Source organism: Hetaerina americana, unplaced genomic scaffold (genome assembly GCF_022747635.1).
Source record: "Hetaerina americana unplaced genomic scaffold, ioHetAmer1.1.p SCAF_3, whole genome shotgun sequence".
Taxonomy (NCBI): Eukaryota; Metazoa; Arthropoda; class Insecta; order Odonata; family Calopterygidae; genus Hetaerina; species Hetaerina americana.
In genome coordinates this window covers 47,283,475-47,310,810 of record NW_027286874.1, presented here as the reverse complement: position 1 = coordinate 47,310,810, position 27,336 = coordinate 47,283,475, and the positions used below count along the sequence as shown (strand labels likewise).

The following is a 27,336-nucleotide window of genomic DNA, read 5'->3' as shown; positions in this document are numbered from 1 at the left end:
ATATCCCATAGAATTGGTCCTACACCATTTGCCTCCCCGCCCGTGATTCACGTCCTCATCCCCGCCCATAATTTTGGAGCATATTATTTTCTCTCGCTCTCTTATCATTTCATTCCTTCCTGTTTCCCCCTCCCACCGACCACTGCTCTCTTCTCCTACCCCACCATGTGCCCATCCCACTCGATAACTCACCACCACTCCACCTCCTCAACCTTACGGAACTCTTCTTCCACTCATTCCACATCCCCCAACCGTCCCCCCGTCTATTCCTGCCTACATCGCCCCACCCAAATTCATAAAGTTTGCTCCGACCCTCCCGCGTTCGATTTCCGACGACATTACTACTTTAGCCGTGCAATCCGGGATTCTCTCATCTGCTCGGTAATTTGATTTCATTACGCCCACCCTTGGTTCCTTCTTTCCCCCGTCCCACTCCCCATTTCAGGTTCCGTTTCACTCTCCTTCCTTATCCCGTCCCCGCCAACTCTCCCCAAACCTCCTTCCTCGCTCGCTCGGTTTCCCGTCCTGCAGGGAGGGCATTCTAACTCTTTCCACCGACTTCTTTGCAGCCCCGGCTCATTCTTTCACGTTCCTCCATACTCCCTCGTCCCTTATTTCCACTTGATGTATTTATATCTCCGTGTCATTCGTTACGCGCTGATCTCCTACTTCTAATCGATCTTCTTCTCCCCATCAATCACACGCACATCTCTCTCGCTTTGAGGGATTTTCCTTCCATAATGGAAAACTTCTTTCTTACTTGGCGTTTTAATTCTAACTATTCTTCACTACTGTCTACAGGAGTCGTGTTTGTAGACCCAGCATTCCGCCGCTTCTGTTCACTCTCCTCCTCCAGCCCACAAGTTTTATTGCCCTTGGGTGACTTTTACATTATCCCGAAGTTGTTTTTCAATCACGTATTTTTGATCTAATTAGCCATTTCGTGGATCATAGGAAATCATTAATCTATGCATATTTTATACTGTGTCATTCCAAAATCTATAGTCATGTCTTTAGAAATCGGTGATGCACCCTCGGAGAGCATACTCGCTGGTTGACGACAGGGGAACTGGTTGATACGCTACCTAAGTTATCTTAACTGTTGTGCTATGTGAGGCTAATGATTCGCCAAGTATTGTTATTTTTACCCTCTACATGTCAGCATAGCTGCCTGTTGAAGACAAAGAAATTGGGAGATTGCCTGCTAAGAATTGTAGGGACAGATCCAATAACAGGCTACCCCAAAAAGTGATGGGACAAGTGAATGTCATAAAAACAGAAAAAAATAGCAAGTTGGAGAACAAACTAGAAAGCAGTAGCTTACCAATATTCATAATGAAAACTAGTGATTATAAGTATTTTGTTAAATAATTCGATCCAGGCAATATGCGAAAGGAAGACTGAATGAGAAGAAATAAAAAGGAAAAGCCATGTTCAGGCACTTTCAAGAAGAAAAAATGACGAGTACCAAACTGAAGATATATGATTGCATGAAGACGTTATCAGGTATAATTGAGTGGATAGCAGCGTTAAGTCAAACCTAAGATTGATGCCCACTGATGATGATAAGTTAGAGCGCGCGATATCATCGGAGAGGTGGGAAGTGCCCGGAATCGGGGAATAAATTCTCAGCCAAGTAACTAAGAAGATGAATCGAGGTAGGTCGATTCATTTAACTTTCACGATCATTAATCCTGCGCGACAATAGCACGCGTGGTAGGTGCAAAAACTGTGAAGGGATTAAAAGATTGGTAGGTAATAGGTTGGGAGATCTGCTTCGAACCAATCATTGGATTGATAACCTATGATGAAAATGAAGAGGAGATTCAGACAGCGATTATCGCTCCTTGAGAGGATTGCCTTAGGCTAGAGACCTCTAGAACATGCCTTTGATTGAGAAATTTTTGTTTTCTAAAGTCATTTTTGTAAAGTTTATTCAATCGATGAGTTCATTGGCTAGTTGATTGGTTTATGAACGCTCCTAACGAAATCGCTTTGCTCTCAACGCAGCCGCAAATAATTTCCTCAATTAAGAATCCATCTCCGTTCCCTTTAAATGACAGCTTCAGCCATTCGTTCCAATGCTCATTTCGGGTTTTATGTGCTATTTCACTGAGCCCTACCCTCTGTTTAGCTTGAAAGATTTGCTGTATAGTAATTCCAGCACATTTTGCGAAATGGATTTAAAAAAAGGTTGAAATTTTGAAAATGAACCAAATTTTTTATTATTGACAAAACATGCATAGAAAATTTTAATTCATAAACAAAAAGATTTACTCACTTTCAAAAAAATTAAATCTTTCAAAATTTCTTCTAGACTCATCTTTTATTAATTCTATTTTTTGATTCACGTCATAATTGCCGTTTGATTCATTTAAAAGTATTTCAATTTTTATATTTTTATCACCAAATCTAAAGGATGCCAGCAAGTCCTTAAAGAGCACTTTCCTAAAAATCTATTTTCCCTAATCATCGATATTTATGAATTTGAGAGCTCGTTATCAATCCCCAGTATTGTAAGGAAGTCCACTATGCAATGCCTTTAATCTCCTGCCTCACAAATCCTCATTCATTTTGTGAGGCGCGTAATTTTAGCTCAAATGCCTTCGTGATATGCATCTCCTCTTTCCTCCTTCTCCCCTCTTTCGAAAATTATCTGTCTCTCTCCGTCCGACTTTCTCTCTTTTCTCATTCCACGATCCATCCATCGAAGCATCTTATCATCCCCCTCTGCCAATCCTTCCTCGTTTGTATTTTTTTTCCTCGGGGGGCACACCCTTCTTTTTTCCCCCTCACATCCTTTTCCTCGCCCTCTCCGGCACGCCCAATTACCTCCCAATTCGATTTCCTCAACGCCCTTCCTATAACAAGTCCACGCAAACACAATCACACGAGCACAGACACACACACCGTCCCATGCACCCATACGCGCACACTGCGTACAGCCATTCTTCCTTACCTCACTCATGCCTTCCCCTTTTTCACTCTCCCATTTCTCTCCCATCTCCATTTCCGATTTATTTCTCATCAATTTTACGTCCCATCTTCTTGTTTCTATCTCATCCCTCGGCTTCGTCTCCAGCGCTCGTCCTTCCATGCGAGTGGAGTGCGGATTTCTCTACCCATCCCTCTTGTCCGAGCTTCCTCCTCCTGCGTCGCCTACTGCCCACCCCTCTCCCTTTCTTTCCATCGTCATCATCATCATCCTTCTGCGCCTCCTCTCCCTATTCCTTTTCTCCTCTTTCCCACCAAGCTTCCTCGCCCTCCCACCACCAAAATCAAATCGTTTTCCCGTTTATGCGCCCCGTGGGCTCTGGCTCACGGCGGCTACACCCATGCCCTCAAAATGTCCCTCATTTCCCTTATATAACAGATCGACTGCTTCCCTTTCCCCCCTTCGTCCCTTGACTCTCACGGCCCCTCCCCCAAACGTCTCCTCCGTTTTCCTACTCCGCCTCTCTTTCGCTAGCCAACGTGCCCCTCGAGACATATCTCATCCTGTTAACCCATTTTCCACCCATATACGGAGTTTTGATTTTTCCCGTTCTTGTTTTTCGGGAAATAGCTTTTTCGTCGGATGATAAGGTTGAATTGGTCGTTTTCTGAATTTATAAATGGCTTCAAGCTATTTGAGATGCACGAATTTTATATAACAATGTTTTATTGGAAGAGTACATGGTTAGGAAATTTTGTGATAAGTACTATTTGGTGCAATCATATTTGATAGATGTCCATTATTTATTTATTTACAAGGAAAGTATTTTCGTCGGTTAAATTATTTTCAATATTGAGGGTCATTGTAAAAATAGAATTACACGACGTTATCTCTCCGAGCATCTCATTTTTTCATACTTGTCTTTTGCACAAACTACATCCACATTTCATTATGAAGGAAATGCATTTTTGGCGAACGGATTCATTCGGAGCCATTAAACATCTTGCGACAATACAATTTACAAGAATTCGTTTGTTGGCCTTCGGTAACAAGATGAATATTTTAATGCATCCAATACACTTATTTTATTTAAGGAAATAAACCTGCGAAAAATTATTGAAAATATGCATAATTAGACATTTTTTCGAAAATAAGAGACAAATTTTACTGCTTAGTTACCATGTTCAACCGAATCGAATTTCTGCCATGGACAAATGAATTTAGTTGAATACACGTTTAGGGCAGTTGGCATTTTCCAATACTCAAAAAATTGGCGGAACAAATACTCTACGGATTGGGTACACCATCCAATCATGATACCACCAATTTTTCAATGCCCTTCCTTCCTCGAAAAACCTCTATTGGTCGATCTCTCTCTCCCCCTCAGCTTTTGGCACCTCTCCCCCGTTATATTCTCCCACTCGCATTTCTCACCTTTGCCTACTCTCCCTCCGCGAAACGACCTCCTCCTCCTCCTCCGCTCCCGACCTCGGCCCCCGCGATCCTCGGGCTGCGTTCTTCGCACCCCTCCCCACCGTCCCTCCCTCCTCTCCTCTCACTCTCTCCAACTCGCATCCCCCTCGATCCACTCAAGCTACTCAATTTCCTTCTGCCCCCGTCTCTCCCTCACTCCACGACCCTTGATTGGCTTTCGGCTCGATGAAAAAGAGTGAAAGGAGGTGGAGAGGTTTGCGGGAGGGAGGGTGTGGAACGGGGCGAGAGGGAGAGCGATGGCTGTCAGGAGCTCGGGGGAACGGTGGGAGAAGGGAGAAGAGTGGAAGGATGAGCGGGAAAGATTACAAGGGGGAAGAAGCGAGAGAGAGAGAGTAAGGGCAGGGCGTGCGGGAGAGAGAAAAGGGATGGGAGACGAGGTCGAGCAGCCCTCCACGCTGGAAGGTGAGAAACTTGGGTTTTTGCGGGCTATTTGGAGGGGAAATCAGGAGGGAGGGAGATTTCTGAGGGATCCTTTGCTAAGTGGGAGGGGAGACGTGGAATAAAATATGGTGGCGGGAGTGGGACATGGAATGGTTGCATAGATGTTGAGTGGTTTGGGGAGTTATTGGTGTGAGGGCACCAAGTGTGGGTTCATAATTGGATATTTCACGCCGCAGTGAAACTCGAAGTTGAAAAACAAGGGGTATGCTTGTTGTTCTCCTGCGGTCCGAGAGGCGGGGGATGGAGAAAACAGGGGAAGCCAACGGAGAGTGGGAATTGGGGAATGATGAGCTATTGCGGGATCACCATGGGGGTGTGGTTACCAAGAGAGCGAGATTCCGAGAGAAGGACGGAGGAGTAGGAAACGTCGCGTCAAGGCAGGATGTCTAAATGAACGTGAGGTTTCGACTCAGCATCACAAGACCACGGGGGCAAGGAGCAAAGAGTTTGCCATGGTGGAAGAGATCGCGGAGGAGTATAGGAAAGGTGTGAAAAATCTAATGGATTCACCCAAGCAGGAAAAGGCTTTTCGATGATGTCTTTTCCGCACGGAATGGGCCGGAGGAGGGAGCGGAGGAAGGAAGGGGGCGAGAGTTTCGGATGAAAGTGGGCGGAGGGAAGAGGAGGTGAAGGGGGAAGAGCGGGGGGGGAGAGGGCGAAGGGCGGCAGGGCCTCAAAAAGGGAGGCAGGAGGAATAGGAGGGTAGTTCGTTGATGAAAGAGAGACGGGCGTGTGAAAGGGAAAATTGAAAAGCGTTTGGCGATGGGAGACTGGGGAGGGGAGGAATGGCGTCGGAAGGAGTATGTTGAGAAACACTTTCGGCGAAATTAACTTTTACTCCTTTTTCCCTTAAAAAAGACTTTTCCTTAATTGAGTCCATCCCGAGGGAGGATGAATATCAATTCAGAATTTTGCCTTCTTCCTTCCGTCTCGATTATTTTCTTATTTTTCCCTCGACTTATCTCCAATGGTTTGTTCTCCTTTCGGTCTTAATTTACATATCATTAATCTTGAATTTGTTCATTCCTGTTGAGTTTATCAAACCGTCGTCATGCCTAATGAAAGATGAGTCTGCCTTTATGGTCACTAAAACGAAAGTTCCTAGCGATGATTAATTTTCTGGCAAGAGATCTCATTACGTTAACTTGTATTTTGTGATGCAATTTTACAGAATAATATCTCAGTTGAATTACAATCCGTTGGCTGAAGTTGATGGTATGCTAGGGAATTGCCGTTTCATAACTGAATAATATTATATTTTGGCGCGAGATATTTTAATATGGTGTATTTTATATTGAAAGCGGTGTTATAAATCGTTCTCTTCATTTTGAAACAAGTATTTCAATAGGATCTCTAAAAAGCGTCCCCGTTATGACTAAAAACTATCGCATGACTCTTCATCATCTACGAAAGAAAAAGGTTTCGTGAATGGTCTGGTAAACTTTGTTCCTGAATCGAGGAGGGAAGGAGTTAATAGGGATTTGGCGTATGGCGTCAATCAATAATGTCCTAGTATCTCCTTTTGGTGTGAGGCTGGCCCTACGCTGAGGCTGAGGGCGTGTGTGAGGTGCAATTGAGCTCCCTTGAATATCGGCCAGATAACGCGAGTTTCGGGAAAGTGTGGAATGGTGTGAGGGAAGAGGGAGGAGAGTTTGCAAAGGGCTTGGGAGGGCAGCAAGCAAAAACCGGAAGGGGTGAAATGATGCCGAACAATTAATCTTGGCGCTCGACTAACTAGCGCTCCATCTTGATTTATATCTCCCAACTAGTCAAATTAATTAGAGCGATGGCGGTTGGTATAATAATTTTTCAGAATATTTTCAGTAAAAGTGCTCACCCGCTCAAGTTTTACGCTATCACAAGTGTGCGGTGGGAGTAGATTCCAGATATGACGGCAGTAGACATTTTTCTCGGGCTTTAATATATCTCTTATGCATTTCATTTTTCACTCAATGACACCGGTCGGGTATTCCTCCATAAATCCTTTTCGGGCGATAAATTAAAGCTAGAGGGATACACTCTCGATGGAATGAGTGTTAATAATTTTTATATAAATATTTCTCTTTCCGTCATATTTTTCACTCCGTATCGCGATACACTGCATGACCGTGGGCATGTGAGGCCGTGTCGCCTCTGCCGTTCCAGCTATTCCGAGATAAATTGAACCCTTCGGATAAATTTGTTGGATGTCAAAATCACTTCTCATCTGCCTCCGTTCGCCAATTTTTCACCCTTCCCCTATAGCCCTGTTTCTCTTCTCATGTCCACTCCCCCTCCCCTCCCCGACTCTCCAGGTTTTATCTCTCTCCTCGTTTCGGTTAGTTTTTTCTTCTGCAGGAGGGGCCTTTTCACGTACCGCCTTTCCCCAACATCCTCGTCCATTTCATCTCTTCCTCATCTCCTTCCCCTCTCCCCCACGTTCGGTTCTCTTTTTTTTCATCAATGTCCACCTAATTCCACATTGGAGGAACGGTGTTGAAATAGTCAGGATACCAGACAGCAATTACGCGAGCCTTTTTTTTTGTTCATTTGGTAGCGGAAACGGATTTTTTCATCTCTACCCCTTTCCTTATCAACTTCTTCTATTTAACCATGCTTACTCCCAAACAAGAGGCAATGTGAGAGGTTTTACGTCAGCCAGTAAAGGTGTGACCTCCAAGTATCGACTTTCAAGGGGACCGAGCGTCGTTAAAAATAAAACAAGATTAAGGTGAGAAACAAAAGTTGGAAAAAAATTGGCTGACTTTTTTGAGTGAGAAAAGAGCTAATTAGCCCGCGCAAAAGAAGAGGAGCTTTTCCCCTTCCCGTCTACTCTGCATTTCTCAATTATCGCCACGTACCCACCCGCTGACCCTCCCTCTCAGCTCACTCGCCTCCTTGACCCGTCGCCACTCGGCTACCTGAAATCTCCTGCTCTTATTTCCAAGCACATTTCTCGGCTTGATCACCGCTCAACCTTTTCCTTCTGTCTGCTACCACATTCCGTTTTCATAATATCACTCAGCAATATTCTCCCATAATTTCCTCTGCTGAGCACCCTTCCTTCCGCGTGCACTATCCATTGCACACCCACTACGCCTAGCTTTACTTGTTACGATACGGGGACGCTCTTGCACGTGTGCCGTGCAATTCCACAGTTGCCATGGAGAATCTCGCCGTCCACACGCACGGATTATTGCCGAGGCCATATCCTGTTTTTATCCTGCTCCGTAGTCCGTCATATTCCAACACTTCCATTTTTCCCTCCGGCTCGGTGTTACCCTCCCCCCTCTCATCTCTCGCCCCAATTCTCACTCTCCCTTCCTCCCTCTTAGCTCTTGCGGACTCTTTTTAGTCGCGATCCAATCACGTAGAGGTACTTTCTGGAGGAAATGACCTAATAGATCAATCACGAAGCGTCAACCGGTTCCGATTGGTTATCGCGGATGCGTCGGACGTTTAACGATCGAAAGCCAGGACGGAGGATCCGCTTAACTCCCACGGCAACGGCTTCGTTTGTTTTTTATTCCCCTGAGGTATTTATTTTTAGCGCTATTTTCTCACCCATTTTGGTACAGCTTAAGGTAAAATCAGTTTATTCCGGTCCGTCGCTCTGAGTGTCTCTTCCTGCTCCGCCTTTACCCTAGGCATTGTCAGTAATATGCATATCCCTTTGAGCAGGATCAGGGTGTTCACTTAATTTTATTCACTGTGATGAAACATTCGATGCGAAATTCCGTGCATACTTAATCGGGGTCATATAGCGTGTGATTACGAGGCATGATTAAAAAATTAAGTATCCAGAATAATAATTTCATCGTTATTAATTTCAGATGCTTATCAATTTTCCCACCAGATATTTAACTTATTTAAAATTCTTTCTTAATTAATGGCTTTCAAAAGAATGTTGCTCCGATTTCAAGTATGTTTTGATTCTGGAACATGCGACCTTTATCTGTCGAAAATTCATCAATCATAATTCCTGTCCGGGAATTGGCGTATGGCTATATTCTGCTATACTTGCTTTCTTTACCACTATTGGTACCCTTAACCTTCTTACCATGACATTTCATATCTCGGAACAGCCGCACTGTTTCTTATTCTCTCCCCCATGGAAGAGTGAAAAAGTCCTTTCAGGTGATAGATTCTCCTTTTAAGATATATTATGTTGGTTCACTCTTTCCTACCTACTCCCCGTCTCATTTCTTGGCAAAGAAGGGCTGCAGATGGTAGTGAGTACCACATCAAATACGAGTACCTCAAATGGCTGCTGAGGAAAATGAAATTTTACTTCCCATCTATCAGCTGAGCTGTTGCTCTTGAGCTCTCGTTGCTATATGTGTAGATTAGTGTAGGAGATCCAGTGGAATGGAAAAATATATTGATAATGCATCTACTTCTCAAAGTCTCTTTTAGCTTATAGGTACGAAGTTGCGCTAAATATAGTTGGAAAAATCAAAATTATAGACAGTGTGACTTTTGGTCGTACATGGTTGTTACAAGGATTTTAATGACGCTTAATTTCCTTGAATCAGGCAAAATTTCGAGATTGGTTTATGAGGCACCAGATTTCAGTGGGTATAATTATAGTGAAAGGGTATTAGTTAGGGAAGATCAGAAAAAGTTTAAGAAATGCAAGGTTACCCTGAGAAAATAATGCTGAGTTATCAATCATAGTTACAACATTTGAATGTGCCATTGCAAGAAATAACAGCACTTCCATGTCTTCATTTTCCTCTCTCTACGATAATTCGCGTGATACGAAACCACATTTACTGTTTGCATGGGCCACCTTCCTCCTCCACGTGCCTTAACCCCTGGCGCAGACTCCCCTCTCGCCCTGCTCTACCCCGCGAGAGCCTTTACGCTTGCATTCCTCAAGAGTCTTCGCAGACCTCCCCTTTCATTAACCCTTAAGGTTTACCCTCGACCTCTTTTCAATTTGAAACTCTGTCCTTTTCATTCCGTCGCATATATGAAACCGCAGCGATGAAGAATATCCACCTCTTTCCGCCACTCTCCCCACTCTTTCCGTCTGTCCTGTCTTCCACTCTCCCTCCTCCTTTCTTAAAGAAACCTCATTCCTACTCCAACCTCCTGCTTCTCGTGAAATCTCTAATCTCTTGGTATCCTCTTTTCCCTCCTCAGTCTCTCTCTCTCTCTCCTCTCACCCCCTCATTCCTTTCTTGGCTCCAACCTTCCTAGCAATTCTTCATTTCTAGGGCTGAAAATCTCCTTCCAATCTTCTCCCTCGATATCACCCATTGGCCTCTCCCCTCGTTCTTTCCTCTGTACCTTCTTCCTCCATCAAGGCGGATAACTCCGTTCTCATCTTCTTTGGCGTCGTTATTATATGTGCCTTTTCTTCCTACGTCTCCCCCTTCATTCGTTTTCTGGAAGAGAAGTCCGCTCCGTTTCTCTGAGAAAAACTGGCTGTCTCGCTTTCTGGCGTCACATGATCCACCTTCTCTTCGCCTGTAGTTGTCTTACCCTTAAAAATCGGGCGCCCCTCCCTCTATTCCTTTATGCCCGTGGAAGAGGGCTGGGCTTCTCGTCGTTTTGTGGCCGCATCGCTGGAGGGCGAGTCAAGTTTTTATTTGGGCATAGCTGGGATCCTCCACACGACTGTAAACTCAATTTCCCTTCTCCCCGAAGCTTTCTCGCTCTCTTCGGCAACCATCGCGTTTCATCAAGTCACGACTCTTTGCTTAGCTTCATTCTCTCGATGAATATTCCAACGCTTTTTCTCTCTTTCCACCCTAACCATCGGTTACCCGCACTGCAATTGCTCCTCCTCCATTCGTTTTCAACCAGGCTTCCAGATACGTGCGTTTATATTTCGCCATCTCGATTTCCCCCTGTATACCCTTCATTTCCTTTTTCATCCATTATTTTCAATACTGCTGTTGTCACAAGTTGGAAGAAGAATAGCGTTATTACGTGGGGAAGTGGGTATTGATGGTTTTGGTGGCCGCATGTTGACACAAAAGCGACATGGATGTTATATAAATGTAACTTTAAGATGGATACCCATTAATGTTTAAGAGATTGGGTTCAATGTTTCAGATTTTTTTCAGGCATGAGATTTTACATGTAGTATCACATTGGACTGTGCTGCGAAATGAGGATTTAAGTATTGAAACTTAATATACTAAATCAGCTGATTCGTCTGCAGGATTCGAATTCACGATCTAATATTTACTGGACAAGGCTAATGCTCACCGAGACCCTATTGGTGGTTTGTGATAGATACAGTGTTAAATACATGAGGCGGTTAGATATTCTATACGAAATACAAACAATCTTTAGTGGCTGTGGTTCACCTTATTAGATAAATTTAACTTATTGTTTAAAAGAAAACGTACCCGAGTTTTGAAAAGTAACAATGTTTTATGTAATTGCTATTAAACGAAGAGCTACCGTTATTTTAATATTATTTTGGTACAATGAAGAAATAGCCATACAATAGAACTTGAAAAATATGGCATTGCATTAATTTAAGAACAACAAATTTTATGTTAGAGGAATTAATCAGAACGAGAGTCTTCCAAATTTCAACCGGAAAAATCCATTTTTATTATTTAAAATTAAATTTTAATGAAAAAATGTGCTCTTTCCTTCTTCTACAATTTATTCGTTTAATTTCTCAATGCCTATCGGTTTACAACCTCATAAAACACGTTCTTTCTGTTTTTATATACATAATAATGCACCTGCAAGGCACGTTTCGAAGTCTTTTAATATTGGCATATGAGTATATATATATGAGTATGGCTAAAGAGTTATTAGGAAGCTTATTTAATTAAAAAGGCATAATATGCTCATGGAACTTACAAATCTTTTGATCGTTCTTGTGTAGTCATTCTTACTTTCTTTTCTTCCACCTATGGCATCTGTGTGACAAAATCAATCTTACGGGTTTGCATAGAGGCCATGTTGGAAAGGTACTCTTAAACTGTTATTTTTAAATGTTTTTTAGAAAAATTTTCAAATTGGTTAATTATAAAAAATAACCTGATCTCTTTCAATCAGAAATAAGCGATCAAGTGCGTTTTGTTTTCAAACAGGGTTCAAGGAAGTCATTGTATAGAAGGGAGAGGGATGAGTAAGCGGGTGAGAGGAAAAAATAGATTAGGCTTTTTAGGCAACATGAAGGCAATCAGAATTTCCGAAGAAACAAAAAAAAGAAATAATGTATAGTTAACAAAGAGAAAGCTCTCGAAATCCTTAGAAGTAAATAATTTCTAGGGGCCATTCGAAACATTTATAATTAAAACATGTAGCATCGACAAGACTAAAGAGAATTAATTATTTGAAATGAAATAGGCTCAATTTACACATTCATAGAAATAACGAAACGGGTCTTACGTGTATGTGCGTTTAAAAAATATCTTTGGATCAAACTTTTTGGAGATTTAGTGCCAAGAAAGGAAATTGTAATTGTTTAGAAATAAGCAATAAGGTAATCTCTGATTTTTAATTTTCCGTTCTAGTCAACCAATAAGATCATATGCTAAGAAAATAAACCTTGGTTGTAGATAATATCTGTGGACCAATGTCTCTTAGCAGTGGCATATTTGTTTGACACATATGTGAAGGAAATTATTTTTCTGCTTCATAATATCAATATTTGTGAAAGGATTATGAAAATAGACTTTTATGTGAACTCATTTTATTGTTTCATGATTTTGGTTTTCCTAATGAAAAAGTTAAACGATTTTTTGATTTTTTCCGGTCGTTCTTGTTACGAGTGCGCGCAAAATGCTATTTATCGCGGTAAAACCGCGATAAATAGTATTTTCGGAGATTTCGTCCAAGTTATACGTGTGTTTCTGAATCGAACAATTATGTTCCCAACGATTTCTCTTACTTCGTAGAATGACTTATGCATACATTTTTCCGTCACCATCTATTTATTACAACCTGGGTTGGATTAAAGAAATATTTCTGCGAGAAAACGTATTAGTTTTGCTAACTCCTTTGCTTATTCGTTTCCCATTCTTTTGGTGATCAACTGGAAAGGGATGGGGAATAGTCTTACAGTTTCAGATGCATTTTTTATTTCCATATCTCATTTTTAAGGCCAGGAGGAATATGAAAAAATATTACGTTGCCTTGACGAGGCTCCCCTCTTCTCCCTCCACCCACGTGCGCGCGCTGGCCCTCCACTCTGCCCCCTCCTTCTCCCCACTACTTCACTACCTGCTTGCTTTTCCTATCCCCCCTTCCCCAAATTTCTTCCTACCACATTCCAAGGCGCGCACACACACACGCGAACACCCGCTCAAGGGCAAAATGCTTTCCCTTTCCTTCTACACCCCACTTCGATGGAGCCCACCCAGCGACTCATATCCCCGCGCGTATAAATGAAGGAGCGTTAAGTGATAAAGCCCCAACTTTTGGGCCGTAAAAATATTGAAGCCGAAATTTCGAGTGCGCTACGGAAACAAAGGAGGAACATAAAAAAAATAAAACGAAATAATAATAAAATGATACAAGAGTAATATGCAATAAAACAGTTTGCCGTATTTTTGTCGCATTTTTTTCTCTTCTTTTCTCCGAGAGAATGAAGAGGATGAGAGCGGTGTTTGCGTGTTAGTGTTTGTGTGTGTGTTCGCTGGCGAGTTGAGAAAGGGTCGTAAATGGGTCTTTTTTTACGGAATGGGGTTTCGAGGCCCTCCTGGAAATAACTCGGACCTGGAAGGGGTGGCGAATCCCCTCAGCGGAGATAAAACTCGTTCTTTTCCAGCTCTCGAATGTGAGGAAGATGAGTACAAGCATTTATTTACATAATCATATCCCTCGCGCTTAAAATATTCTCTTTTATGGTCCCCAGGGAGTGTATTCCTATTGGAGCCTTATGCGTCTTATGGGTGCGTACATTTTTGCCCTTTCTTTTCTAAAATCTTTTTCCTTCTTCCCAACACCCTTCGGTAAAACATTTGCGTTCTTCACTCTATGAAATCAATGAGGTTCCTTTCTGGATAAAGAGGTTTATATCGTTGGTTTTGGCAGTAATAAAGATGAAATCAAATTAAGATGACTGAGCCGTCTATGGAGGCACTAAGATTTTTCTTGGATCGAAATTCTCCGTGAATAGTATGTGTGCAGCTGTATGTACCTTACTGGATTGTAGGGTGATTAGGGGCACATTGATGATAAGTTCACTGTTGCATCTTCTGATTGGATCAAAATAAATTTATAGTTCGATAAATCAATTAGATTTGATTATTGATAAATTTAGTTATTTTTTCATTGTGCGGGCTTTCTGCCATCCAAAAGTATTTTTCTTCTCTTATTAGGATTTCTAAGAAGACTCTTTAGTATACAATTCGGGGCACAGCGAACTAGCTTATAACGTAATGGCTAAACTACCAGAAATGTTGAACTAAGCCGCACAATTTTCCTTAGTTACATGTAGACACTTCCGAGGACGTTTTTTGATGAAAAAAATGGAGTTAGATGAATGCTGAATCTTTTCGCTCTTTTCCTGAGCGTTTACAAATATCATCTATTGAGGTTTTCATAATTGTTACAAATTAGATTATTTTTTTACGAGAAATGCCAACTTGAACGGATAATAATATTAATCGAGATTATTTTAGCTAGGAATAGGAATAATGCTTTTAAATATTAACGTCAGGGTAGTAAAAGAAAAGATCCTTACCTGTTACATTGGAGTGGGACATTTGTGTTGAACGCCTATGTATATGTGAGGGATAAGATGAATTATAAAAGTAGTCAACTGAAAATTGGGCTGTACTTGACTCTAAAATGCATTAACTCCTTTTTATCAGATGTTCAGTTTGAGGGAAAAATTACAATTAGCGGATTCCTTTTTCTGCGTTTTATTTGCATTTAACTTACTCAAATAAATAATTCATTTATGAGTCATGTTATATTCATAATCTATTGATGCAGCATTTGATTACCTAATGGGTTGAGCGTGCATTGTATAGAATGGAGTGTTCCGGGTTCAAATCTGGTTCTGTGCATCCAAATCTAAGCCCAAGCTGTATTACGTATGGGAACTCTATACGAAAATACAGGCTACAGTGAGAAATAAACTGGTATAGCTACCCTTATTGTATGTATTCCATTTGTTTCATGTCTTCGGAATGTGGGGCCTACCTATCACTGTCCTGGGGTTTTATTCAGTTTCTTATATCTTTCTGAGTCGTTTAAAACATTTTTCCTATCATACTTTTCAAATCGTAGCTCTGTCTGTCTTGGCATTATTACCTCACCCAGCCTGGGTGGCCAAAGTTAATTTGTAAATTTGTCTTATTCCTCTAACTTGAATAATGTTTTCATCTCCCAACTTTGTTCCATTTTCTCTCTTTTCATTGAGCGAATAACTCTTATTTGCTCAATTATGCTACACCAACTTCACCTTGACAAGTGAAACATTTTTGTGTTTTCGATATAGTAAATGGATGTACACATTAAGAAAACATAAATTGAACGTGTTCCTTTTCCCTTCTGAGTAAAAGGCTGTTGGTGCTTTAATCATACTTTGTTTACGGAACTCTTGCTTTCAAATGTTCATGTAGTAGAAGCTATTTCCCTTTGAAACATTATCGTATTCAAATACTAATTCATGTTAAACTGAGCACATTTATTGCATATTTTTTGTGTTCCTTACTCCCCCGTGGACCTGTGGTGGACTACTCTCATTGATCCGTGCGGGCGTAAACACGAGCTCCACTGGGAAGGTTTCCTTTCTCAGCAGTGGGGGAGAAGGGTTACGTCATGTGGAGTCATTTCAGGCAGTTTATAAGTATCAATTGGGGGTCATTAGAACAATTTTAAACGTTCAAGTTTGATTATGTAAAACCTATGGATCACATAGTAGATGGGGAAAGATATTGGTAGGCGAATTACATTTTCACGTGAGTAATTTTGTTAAAAAATGAATGTTGGGAAGTATGTGCCTGATTATTTCATCTGAAGACTTATTATTTGCTGGAGGATAGCGAGAGAGCTTCATTTGCTTGAGAAAGCATGTCAAACTAGGTATTTTCGGTCGCAGGAATTTGAGGAAAGACTATAATTAAGCATACTATGTAATTCTTGAGGAAAATCACGTGATTAATGAATCGCTCTAAATGTGTTGATCATTCACCTAGTTATGCATACGCCATAGAACTCGAAGGTATCTAATCTCCCCCTGAATCTGTTTCCGTATATTGTATGGAAATCATCTTCTAAGGAATAAGTAAAATGCCGGGTATCGTATAGGTCTACCAGTATGTGCACCATGTAAATGCTTAATAAATTCGTTGAATCCAAAAGTTTCCATCTTTACCGTTAAATAATATGAAATTAGTCATCTTTAACTTGTCATATTTTGTATATTTATTACTTCATCGCTTAAATTTACGCTTTTCCCATTCGAATTTTTCAATTAGCGTTCATGCAGTTTTGTGGGCACCATAGTTTCACGAAGAAGCGCAAAGAAGTTTCTAAGGAGCTAAGGCGAATTTGGTTTATTGAAGAGCTTAGAAGGTGAATTAATTTTGTCATTCCTTATTACGCTGTTGTATTTATTTCACCAATATTTCGTTAGATTCATTTATGTAGGGAGGCCTGTCAATTATCAATCAATATGAAAAAATACAACAATTTCAGAGCGTAAAAATCATTCGCCTTGACTGGGACTCGAACCCAGATCCCTCAATATCCGGTCGAGTGCTTTAGCCACTTAAGCTACCGAGGCGTCCTCTTAAACTCTGAAATTTTGGGGCTTTTAAAGGAACTAGATGTTATGACGAAATACCGTACATACAATGTCACATGCATTCGTAGTCGTGCGCGAGGCGCCACTGTCCACGAGGTTAAAGCCAACTTTAAACACGTATGGTGTTTTCCCTTTGACAAATTCCAAAGAAACTGCGGGAGATGCCGCAACAGTAACTTTTAACGGAGTCATCCGCTAATGAACATTATAATGCAACAATTTCAGAGCGTAAAAATCATTCGCCTTGACTGGGACTCGAACCCAGATCCCTCAATATCCGGTCGAGTGCTTTAGCCACTTAAGCTACCGAGGCGTCCTCTTAAACTCTGAAATTTTGGGGCTTTTAAAGGAACTAGATGTTATGACGAAATACCGTACATACAATGTCACATGCATTCGTAGTCGTGCGCGAGGCGCCACTGTCCACGAGGTTAAAGCCAACTTTAAACACGTATGGTGTTTTCCCTTTGACAAATTCCAAAGAAACTGCGGGAGATGCCGCAACAGTAACTTTTAACGGAGTCATCCGCTAATGAACATTATAATGCAACAATTATGAAAAAATACGTTTGCCCTTTAATTATTTTTATGTAATTGATAATAGTTTAATGTATGACTTCCAAATTACTGGTCAGCAATAGATTCTCTGTGACTAGCAGGATTTAAATTTTGAATTTTTAGATTTAATGGTGGGTTATGAAATCTGTGTGATGTTGAAGTGATCAGTTTTGTTTCTAACTTCCACTTATTACAGTTTGACAACTTAAATTGCCACTAACTTTATAAATTGAAATTATGTTGGAAAACTGTTTTCAGTTTGCTTCATTATGGTTAGAAAGGTATTTAAAGGAAAAAGGGAAAGGGGAATAGCTTCAAAGGCAGCGAGTATATAGTTTCAGGGCTCAATGGAGTCTCTTGTATTTCCTCATTTGAGTTCACGTGGAAAAGAAGAAATCGAAATGATTCCCTTATACGTGAAAGAAAACTTTATTCTGGAAAAGTAAGTCTTGGAATTATATTCATCGACACCGGAAAATCAAAACGAGGTTTTTTGAGTTCTAGAAGGGTCAGGCCAAGTAGTGCCACTAGTTTTAATTAGCTCTAAAATTTTCATATTACTAGTTCTTTCCCACAGTTTTAGTAAAATTAATAACGAAACTTCATGTAATTTGCAAGAAAACATTTTTAAATATTTATTTAATACGTCAGTGTCTCAGGGGGCATATTAGGCTTGAATTTAGTATTAACTGTAGTAAAATATAAATAAATATAATTTATTAGTCCACTTTTTACACGAAAAATAGCAATATTTTTTACACTTTCGAAGGAGTATGAAAGACAATAGTTATTTACAGCTAGAAATTTCATCTGATATGTATTTATTATCTCTGGAAATCATCTCCGTCCTCGGCTTCCTTACGGCGATTCGATACTCCTATGTACGCACTTTATGTGGAAGAACTTCAGTTATGAGTTGCAGTTGTGTAATTTAACATTTTCTCCCTTAACTCAATCTTATACACACTCCACGGTGCTCTCTAGAGTATGTCCTTAAGCTGTTGCTGTCGTAATCATCCAAAAGTGGACTTTGATAACCTCACCCTAACTCTCTCTCTCTCCTTCCGTATCCCCCACCTTCCCTCCCGCACATCCCCCTCGCCTGGCCTCCTCGCCACCCCCTCCGTCCACCCCGCTCCCCCTCTCGCTCACTCTTTCTCTCTGCGGCGTGGATCCCTACGTCGGTCGGTCGTTAAGGCAACACATCTTCCCTCAAACCACAGCTATCTCATTTCTCGGCCGGTAGAGGCGCTGTTAGCATTATAATACATGCACCCGGTGCCGCCGCAACGGAAGCGCCACTTTCTGTGCCCTCCTTTTTCCTCTTCTCCCTCCCAATCGCCACCCACTCTCATCTTATGTCTCTCATCGCACCTACTGTCATCACCTACTTTATGTATTTCTACGTCACTCTCCTGTTTCCCCTTTCACCACCACCTTTTTTTTAACTTCCACCTGTGTCGCATGGACGAAAGAACTCGGTAAATCTCTCGAAAAAACTCGACTCTTGCCTCATTACTTTGATTAGTTACATTCATTAATACATCAATCTATTCCACGCGTATTTACGGTCCGGTAGCCCGATCACTCTATTCATTCCCCACTCCTTTATTTTTCCTTTTCCTCCTCATGCCACCCTCGTGTATGTATCTCCTTGAATTTATCTTTTTGCTCTCGTTCATTCCGCTCTGTTTGTCTGCCATCCAAGCATCTTACCCCGGCTCTCACGCTTGGCGAGATGCTTCTTTGGTGTGCTCAGCACCCGGCGGCGTCTTCCTTCCCTCCCTTGCTTACGTTCTCTATCTTCCCTCCCACCCACTTTCCTCCCATCACCTCAACCTTCCCTCCCACCCTCTCTTCTCCATCCCTCCCTCCCTTCCCACCACCGCTCGTTCCTTCCCACTGCCTTTAATGTAAACGCAATCCAGCTCGACACTTCCATTAAGGGGTCGCTTCCATCCGCCCTCCTTCCTTCCAAAATAACTAACACGTTACTACGTTCCTGTTATCATTTTTATATCACACCATAAATATTACCTCCGAGATGGCAAAAAGGAACCGCTGTGTAGGGGCGAATTTGTTCTGCCTTTGGTAAATCCCCTTTATTATTTACCGAATGAAATTAAGTTGTCGTCAACTAGTATTTCACTCGAAATATTCGTCAAAATATCTTCTTGATTAGTGTACTAAATTAATGTCACATTCATTGTTGGCGTCAAAATTTTCGTTAATATACCAAATATATTTTTGACTTTTTTAAAAAGGAAATAAAATGAAGCATAAAGAGCTCTTGATCACCTATTCATTCATTCTCTACACAATTGATTATTTTTCAGTTGGAGTAAATAACCGCAAACAATCCTTCAATTTACTTCATTTTCATATTCTGTTGGATCAAATTCGATCACGTGAAGAATATAATAAACTTCTTAGGATCATTCAATTTTTTTAAAAGTCATTCTTATAGTTTGCGATGGATATTATCTTGGGGAAAATCCTGTCGGATTTCCGGTTTTCATGCAATATAATAAAATTCTATGTGTGTTCACATTTACTGACGATAAGTATTAATCACTCATTTACAGATAGAGGTTTTAAGATTGAATATGAATATGCTTATCCGTGTTCCGTGTTTACTATTGACTTAATCGTGGGCTTCGATTCCCGTCCCTAAAATATCCCCATGACCAATTGATACTCCCTTTGTTCATCCAAACAAAGTTGAAACGGATTTCTTTTGTCACTCCACTCGGAATTATCCATCCAGAACCTCACCGACCCCATCTCAGTTTCCCCAGCCCCAATTTCCCTCAACCCTCACTGCTAGGGAGTGTAATCCAAAACTGCTTCACTTCCACTTCGACCGAGGGAGAGAGAGAGTAAGGAGAGAGACAGAGGGAGAGAGGAGGAGGGATTGAGGATTTGGGGCAAGCGAAGAGGAGGGTGGGGCGCAGTCAGCCTCCCGCGCACACTACTCCGCCCCTCGAAAATCCGGAAACTTTTCGAACCATCCCCTCTTGTCCAAATGTATGTGCACCACAAATGCTGATGTTGCGGGATTTCGACCGTGTTTTATTCTTGTTTGTCTTCGCCGAAAATCTTTCCTTCTCTCGCTTGCCCTCCTGTCACTGCTTCCCTCTCCTGTTCGCCATTCTCTTTTTCTTTCTAGGCTCCGACGAGCTGAAAACCCTCACTCCTGTTTGTGGCGAGGAAGGAGAATCGTTGAGGGGAAAAGGAATAGGGGGAATAGGCACAAGACGAGTGGGACGGGTGTATGTGCGTCCATCTCTACGTGTGCGTGAATTCTTCTCTTGTAGAGTTTTGTGTCGTGGTTCCTCCTCCCCTCTCTATCACTCCTGAAGAGCTACTCGTTTCGGTCTATAGTTGGGAGGTGTTTTCTGAAGGCCTCTCTAAGCTCTCTTGCTAGCTGGCGGGCAAACGCGAGTAAAAAGGTTGAGACTGTCAGTGGGTGTCCTAGTAGACTGGAGAAGATGTAGGGATCGAGATATAATCGATCGTAAGAAATAGTAGGAACGAATGTTACTCTACTGATTCAAAAATCTTTAGCTAAGTTCATGTTATTGCTGATTATTTTAGAAATTGTCAAAGTATCTAAAATGCATTTATAGACATTTTTCTAAGCGCACTCATCTGAAAGTCCTGCGAGAATAATTAAAATGGCTGTAATAGTTATTAAAAATAATAATCATATTTCGAAATTGTGAAATCAGTATAAGGTTAATCATTCAAAACAAATTAATCCAAAAACTTAATTCACTCTCTTTTTTAAATATAATTTTCCAGATGTGTACCTTTTAACTATTGTTTCATTGAAGAGGCTTTGTTTTTCTTAATTAAGTAAAACTGGCATTATCATATCAAAATAAGTTTAACTTATTCCCTGTTGTATTTGAAATAATTGAATTACTCCAATACACGATTCATATTTTCTTTAAAAATCAAAATAATCTTATTTGTGCGATTATTTAAATCGTAAGTCATTCGGTGTTCACTTATGGAATGATAGGAAATAATATCACCTTAACCATTTTTATTGGACTGTAAAGTACCAATGGCCATGAGAATATGCTCGATGGCGCACAAAGCACGGGTGGATGGCCCTTAGTGTCATCCTCACTCTTCCCTTCCTCCGGAAGAGTTATAGGCGACGGTGTGTGAGCAATCGGTGCGGTCAAAGATGTCACGCCGTCAGGAAGGGAACGAGGGGGGGTGGAGGTAGGATGGAACGGAGCGAGGCGAGATACGACGAAGGAGGAGAGGGTAAAGAGAAAAGGAGGAGGTTAGAGGGGGAAGGCGGACGAAGAATGGTAGTGTGGGGTTGTGACGTTGGTTAGTTGGCCGGAGAGTGTCGGAGCTGAAATGGTGGCGTTTCAGAGGAAGAAGAGTGGAGGAGTTTGAGGAAGTCTAGGGTGGGGGGGGGGCAGAATTAGTGAGAAATGAACGCTTTGGGTTAATTTCCGTCTCATGCGTAATTGGGTCATGCGGCGGCGTCGGCGCGCGCTAAACCGATCCTCAACTGTTCGAGACGCTTTGAAATCGACGTACAATTCGCGGAAGCCCGTGTGACGGAATGGAAGACGAAAAGAGTAGAAGAGGGGATATGAGTTTGAGAGAGGTGACGGAGGAAAGAAAGAAAGAGGAAAGTGACGGTCAACGGTGGAATTTTTCCGAGGTGTTGATGAATAATGATGTCCCATAGGATGTGGAGCGATTTTCGTGCAAGTACGTTTTCCTATGGGCATGGCCGCATTACCTTATGTAATAAGCAGTCGATAAATGCCTACATTTGCATATAATATGCCGGAAGATGTCTATTTTTTAGTAGCATTTCCGATGGAAAGTTCCTTTTTCATATATTTTTGTTCTTCATGGAATGCGGTTATATGGAACTAATTTTCATAAAATGATTTTTAATTAATCTTAATATTTTTAATAATCATGCAAGTTTGACAAATTTAAGATATAGTTCATAGAACAGTGATGCCTATTCAATAAAAATATTCTAACAATATCAAGGAGTTTGCGGCATTATAAACACATACCTTTAATACTTAAAAACGATGTGTTTGTAGTAGTGTTTTCGCTTTCAGAAACATGGATTTCAGTTTAGTCTTCAGGAAATGTAGGGCATAAAATGTTAATTGAAATGAGTTAAGTAGTAATTACTGATGATTCTCATAAGAATTTGAAGCCGATAGTATTTCTGTGTGCGTAAATTTGAGGAGACCTGGGGAGCACATTTGAGAAACTCTATGGTGAAAAAGATAAAAAAATAAAAGTGTGATAGAAGTGGAATCACGGATGAAGTTTTAAGAATGAAATTATTTTAAGCAATAATTGATAGATTAAAGGTATTATAAACTGTAAATATTCTAAAGTCTAATATCACCTGAGGGATATACAATCCTACAGTGAGACCCAGTGTTTTCCCGAATGCCCGTGATTCTATAGAATTTGTAAATGATGTACCCAAGAAATTAGAAAAATCTTCATACTCTTAGAGCTCTGTGAGATTAAGCGTATGAACGGGACCAGGGTTGAATTGAGGGGCGAAAAGGAGGAGCATGAGCCTCAAGGGGTTTGCAGAATTCAAGTTGGAAATTAACGCTTTCAGTGTACGTTCTATTTTAACACGATTTGCATATTCAAAACCTCTTTCCATTAACCTCACTAGGACTGAAGGGGGGAAAGAAGCGAGAAAGAGAATTTCCATTTAGAAACACGTTTTTGTTTTTCATTCCGGCGAAGAATAGCGTTGACTCTCTTTCTTTCCTTTAACTAAAGAAATGCATCCCCGAGGAGGTAGAAATTGGAGCCGGCAATCTTTGTTTAAAGAGACTTTGTTTCAAGTGAATAAGATATCGGTCGTCTATGATTATCTTATCTCCCATTCTTACGTTAGTAAGTAGTGTTTATATTTTTAAGTAATATGGAATGGGGAAAACATGCTCATCGCACCCATAATGTGTGAGAAAAATGTATCATAATGTACCCAATGTATGGGAGTACATGAAGATGCCTGTGCATCCAGGAAAGTATTAAGCACTATATTCTTAGAGATAAGGAGAGATTTGAATCTAATTTGTTCCGTAGATGTAGGACTCGTGTGCGCCATTATTCGAAATTTAGGATGCCAATAGCCCTAAGGGAAAAAAAGAGTGTTGTGTGACGATGTTGGCCTTAATGAGTTCGAAAAACCTCACGAGATTACCCTCTTTGTGTGTGTCTGGGAATTATGATGCTATTTTAAAGGGCAATTGGCAAATGTAATTTAACTAACTGCTTTCTCTTTAGCTCTTATCTCAACCTTGAGGATTATTGAAAGTATAATTAAAAATCTCACTGATTGTAATCTTGATAGATTTAGTCCTGTGGAGTAAGAATTAGTACACTTATACCGTATCACCAATTTTCCCGTATTTCTGCAGACTCAATACAGATGTCACATGCTAATGGCGATTGAAAAGTTCAAGGAAATGATAAGGATTAAATGTGGAAATATTACTCCTTACAATATATAAATATGTTGAAAACTCGATTGTGGCTGAGTATTAAGCTTTGTTTTAGCGCACACTAAAGGTTTTCGTTTACTTCGCATGGAATTTCAGTTCGTCAGCCATGTAATTTCCCGGTGGATTTTTTTTGTTATTTAGCAAATGAATGTGTTGTGTGATTGTAACTTGTGACTGGTATGTGTGCCGCTGGCGAGTGTCCTGGTATGCTTCAGCCATTAGAGTGCCTGTTTTTGTGAGCAAAATATTTGCTAAAACGGTGTTTTTCCTTTCTCTTTTCCAAGGCAAAATCATTTTTCATAATTTTTACGTCACACATTTCCCTTCTCCTCCCTCCCAATATTTTCCTTCTCCTCCCCATTTCATCCCTCTTCCCTCTCTCGTCCTTCCTCCATTTTCCTCGTGCAATATTTCTTTGACTCGTAACATGCATGCGAAACCACGTGGTGGGAGGAGGGGGAGGGTGCGGATTCTACGCACCTTCAAACGGAAATCGTTTTTGATAAATGATTTTTGGATAAGCAAGTTTGCCCAAGTGGAGGTGGCGATGGGGGGCTGCAAAGGAGCACCTGTGGTTTTGGGAAGGGTATGAGGAGAATTCCGACGTAGATCATTTATTTTAAATAATTCCTGGCTGGTGGAAGATCCGAGGTTTTTTTTCTTTTTGGTGTTTAATGAAACAAATTACTCGTATATTTATAAGCTAATATCTTGGCGCAGTTAGCATCAAGCTGTGCGTTTTCCATAGGTGTGGTTTAGTTTAATTCTCGCGGGTGGCTTTTCTTGCTGAAATAAAGCTGCTCACTTGCATCCGGTACTACAATTTGCATAATTTCATTTTAATGCCTCATACGAGACCATAAAAATTCATGCCTAATCGGTAGAGGGATACTTTTTTACTACTGTGACTCAATGGCCAGAAAAAGCAAAAGAAGTTTATCATCAGCTTGCATGCACAATAAAAATCTATCTCTCTCCTGCTCTGTGATTTTTCACGCAATAGAAAATGGATCAGAAACAAATTAATATGTGTTATTTAATTGGTATATTAATTTAACACTTTTATTCTAAGACATGATTTCATCCAGAGTCTCTTACAGGGGTAATCTTTATCTCATGCTCTTTCACCAAATCTTGGAATTATTTTTTCATTGTTTTAAATTTAAATTTGCTTTTGTTGTGTCAATTTGTCACTAATAGTATAGATTTACACAGACTCCATCATGTCCATTTCTCTTTTGACCTACCTTTAAATCCATTATATTTACTTGCTCACCGGCAGTTGAATGCTTGGCGCCTGTGTAAATGAATTTGAGAATGGGTAAGTGTGAAAGGATATGTAATATTGCAATAAGTATACAATACTGACTTCATTAAATATATATTTTTGTACAACACCTTGTGCTAATCATGACCATTATCAAACCTTGATATCAAAGCCGGATAATTTCTGTAACTTTGATGAAGTTAGGAACTATAAGAACTTTTTCTTTATTGAACTCCTTTCACACATTGCCCCCATGAATCTGATTACTTCAAATTGTTTTTTATTTTCTGTTGATTTCTTTGTGTTGGTTATTTTACGAAACTACATCTTACGAAATCTTTTTTGTTCACACTTCCAAGTGCGTCTTGACGACGGATAATGAGCGCCTTCCTTCTCTCCTACGCTCTCTTCTTGATCGCTCGCCGCCATGCCCAAGGAATTAATATATTTGCGACGGCGAGACGGCCTACATACAGCTGGGGACTGAAAAAAATTGGTAGATTTTTCAATTGCGAGTTTAACTTAGATGCCAGTGTTTATCTATTGTCTTGTGTAATATTCAGGTACAGTCTCTTAGGTTTCGAAAAATTAGCGTATTAGAGAGTGTATGTATTTCTTTGATAAATATACTTTTGTCTTTTTTCCTTAACTTAGTTTTTCTGCTCATATCATAGGAGACTTAACAACATAGGCATATTTTGAGACTATGCATTTTTGTATGTCTAGAGTTTTTCTTAGGGCCTTTACAATTTTTTTTATTTGGCATGATCCATAGGATATTAATCTTATAGGTAAAAATGTTGAGTTTTATTTTAAAACTCGTACCATAATATAGCTCTTATAACTAGGTATCTTGAGCGTCTGTCCTTCTGGGTGAATAGCGTGGAATTAAGAACCTTCTTTCTTTCTTTCATTTACCTCTGGTGTGAGATTGGCTGTGTGTTTGTGAGAGTGTGGTTACGGGTGTATTTGAATTTTTAATGCAAGATAAAGTTCAAGTTTTTATGTGTGTGTGTTTATTTTTGGAAAATACTCTGTGTTTTACCATAGTTATCGTGGAAATGAAAATGTACATTAAATATGTCGTCTTTAATGATTCCACGTTGTAACTTTTACATAGTTGGCACAGTCAGTGTAGATGTCTTGTCGTTTATAATTATTCTGTGAATTATATTTACGTACATGATTTCTGTAATAACCGATTTTGAAATGTTTTGAAAATTTAAATCGGTTGTCCTTGTTAACTTTTGTTAGTGTTTGTGCATTTTTAATCGTACGTAGTCCTGTGTTAGTAATGATTATAATTTGTGTTTTTAGGGGCTTCGGGTTTATCACCTTCGCCGACCCGGCTAGCGTAGATAAGGTTTTAGCTCAAGGCAGTCATGAGCTAGACGGTAAAAAGGTACCGTAGAACATTTTTTAACTAATACATGGTAGTAAATTAATTTTAATAAAAAGTGATTCAGGTTAATTTTTGTGCAGAGTCGAATAAATAATTTTTGTCTTACAATAACTAATTTTATATGGATTTGCATAATTTTTTCCTTGTAGTGATTTAACTATTAACTTCGATGTCTTTTGATTGAAACTTGAAAGAAATTATTATTAATATATTCGAAACGAGCAAAAATATCCCTGAATCATGCATAGTTGATTAATTTGGTTTCTTTTTCTGTCCTTTTAATTCATTTCTCTTCTCTGCGAAGGACTGCGACTACCTAAAACATCTCATGCTTAATTAAACTACTACGTATTAGGTATGTCCTTTCGTAAGAGAAATGAGTCATTATTTTAAGTAATTTCTAAGGTTTATTTCTTTGAATTGTAATAACATGAGTAGTGAAATATATTTTAATATATCATTGAGGTATTGGTCATAGTAGCAATACAATTCAATCCTCTAACCTAAAAAAGGTGGTAATCATTTTAGATAGATAGCTATGTGCATAGAAGTGTACATATAGGTAAAATTAAACCTAGTAATGGTGGTTGCACTTAATATCACATTAGAAAAGATACTTCATAGAATGAAAATGTATAAGTGGAAATATCACATTGACAAAATAGATTTTGCTTTTTAGGCGAAATTAAAGTATTTTCATAGAACTGATAAATAATGTCATCTGTTATGTAGTAAAGTTATGGATTTTTACAAATTTTGCCAAATATTAGCATAGCTATCTTTGTCATTTGTTTATTTACTGTTGATGACTGCACGTTGAATATGCCAGTTAAGGGTAGAAGATTCAGTAATTATTAGCCAGCAATTTATTTTAGCAATCTAAATTTTTTAAATCCTGTATAATCATTTTGACACGAAAGAATTACGGAATGCATTGATAAAATATGTATATTTTGGTGCATATTGGTATTCCATTTTGAAGATTTC

The 27,336-nt window shown here is 40.0% G+C and overlaps 1 protein-coding gene across 6 annotated transcripts in view; it reads left to right on the top strand.

The window, feature by feature from the left end:
- Rbp6 (RNA-binding protein 6) overlaps positions 1-27,336 on the top strand; it is a 1,159,807-nt gene that overhangs the window by 635,195 nt on the left and 497,276 nt on the right. For all 6 annotated transcript variants that reach the window (XM_071587364.1, XM_071587360.1, XM_071587359.1 and 3 more), the window contains exon 4: positions 26,265-26,349. In XM_071587364.1, the coding sequence (XP_071443465.1) occupies positions 26,265-26,349 (85 nt within the window). The remainder of the gene's footprint in view (positions 1-26,264; positions 26,350-27,336) is intronic.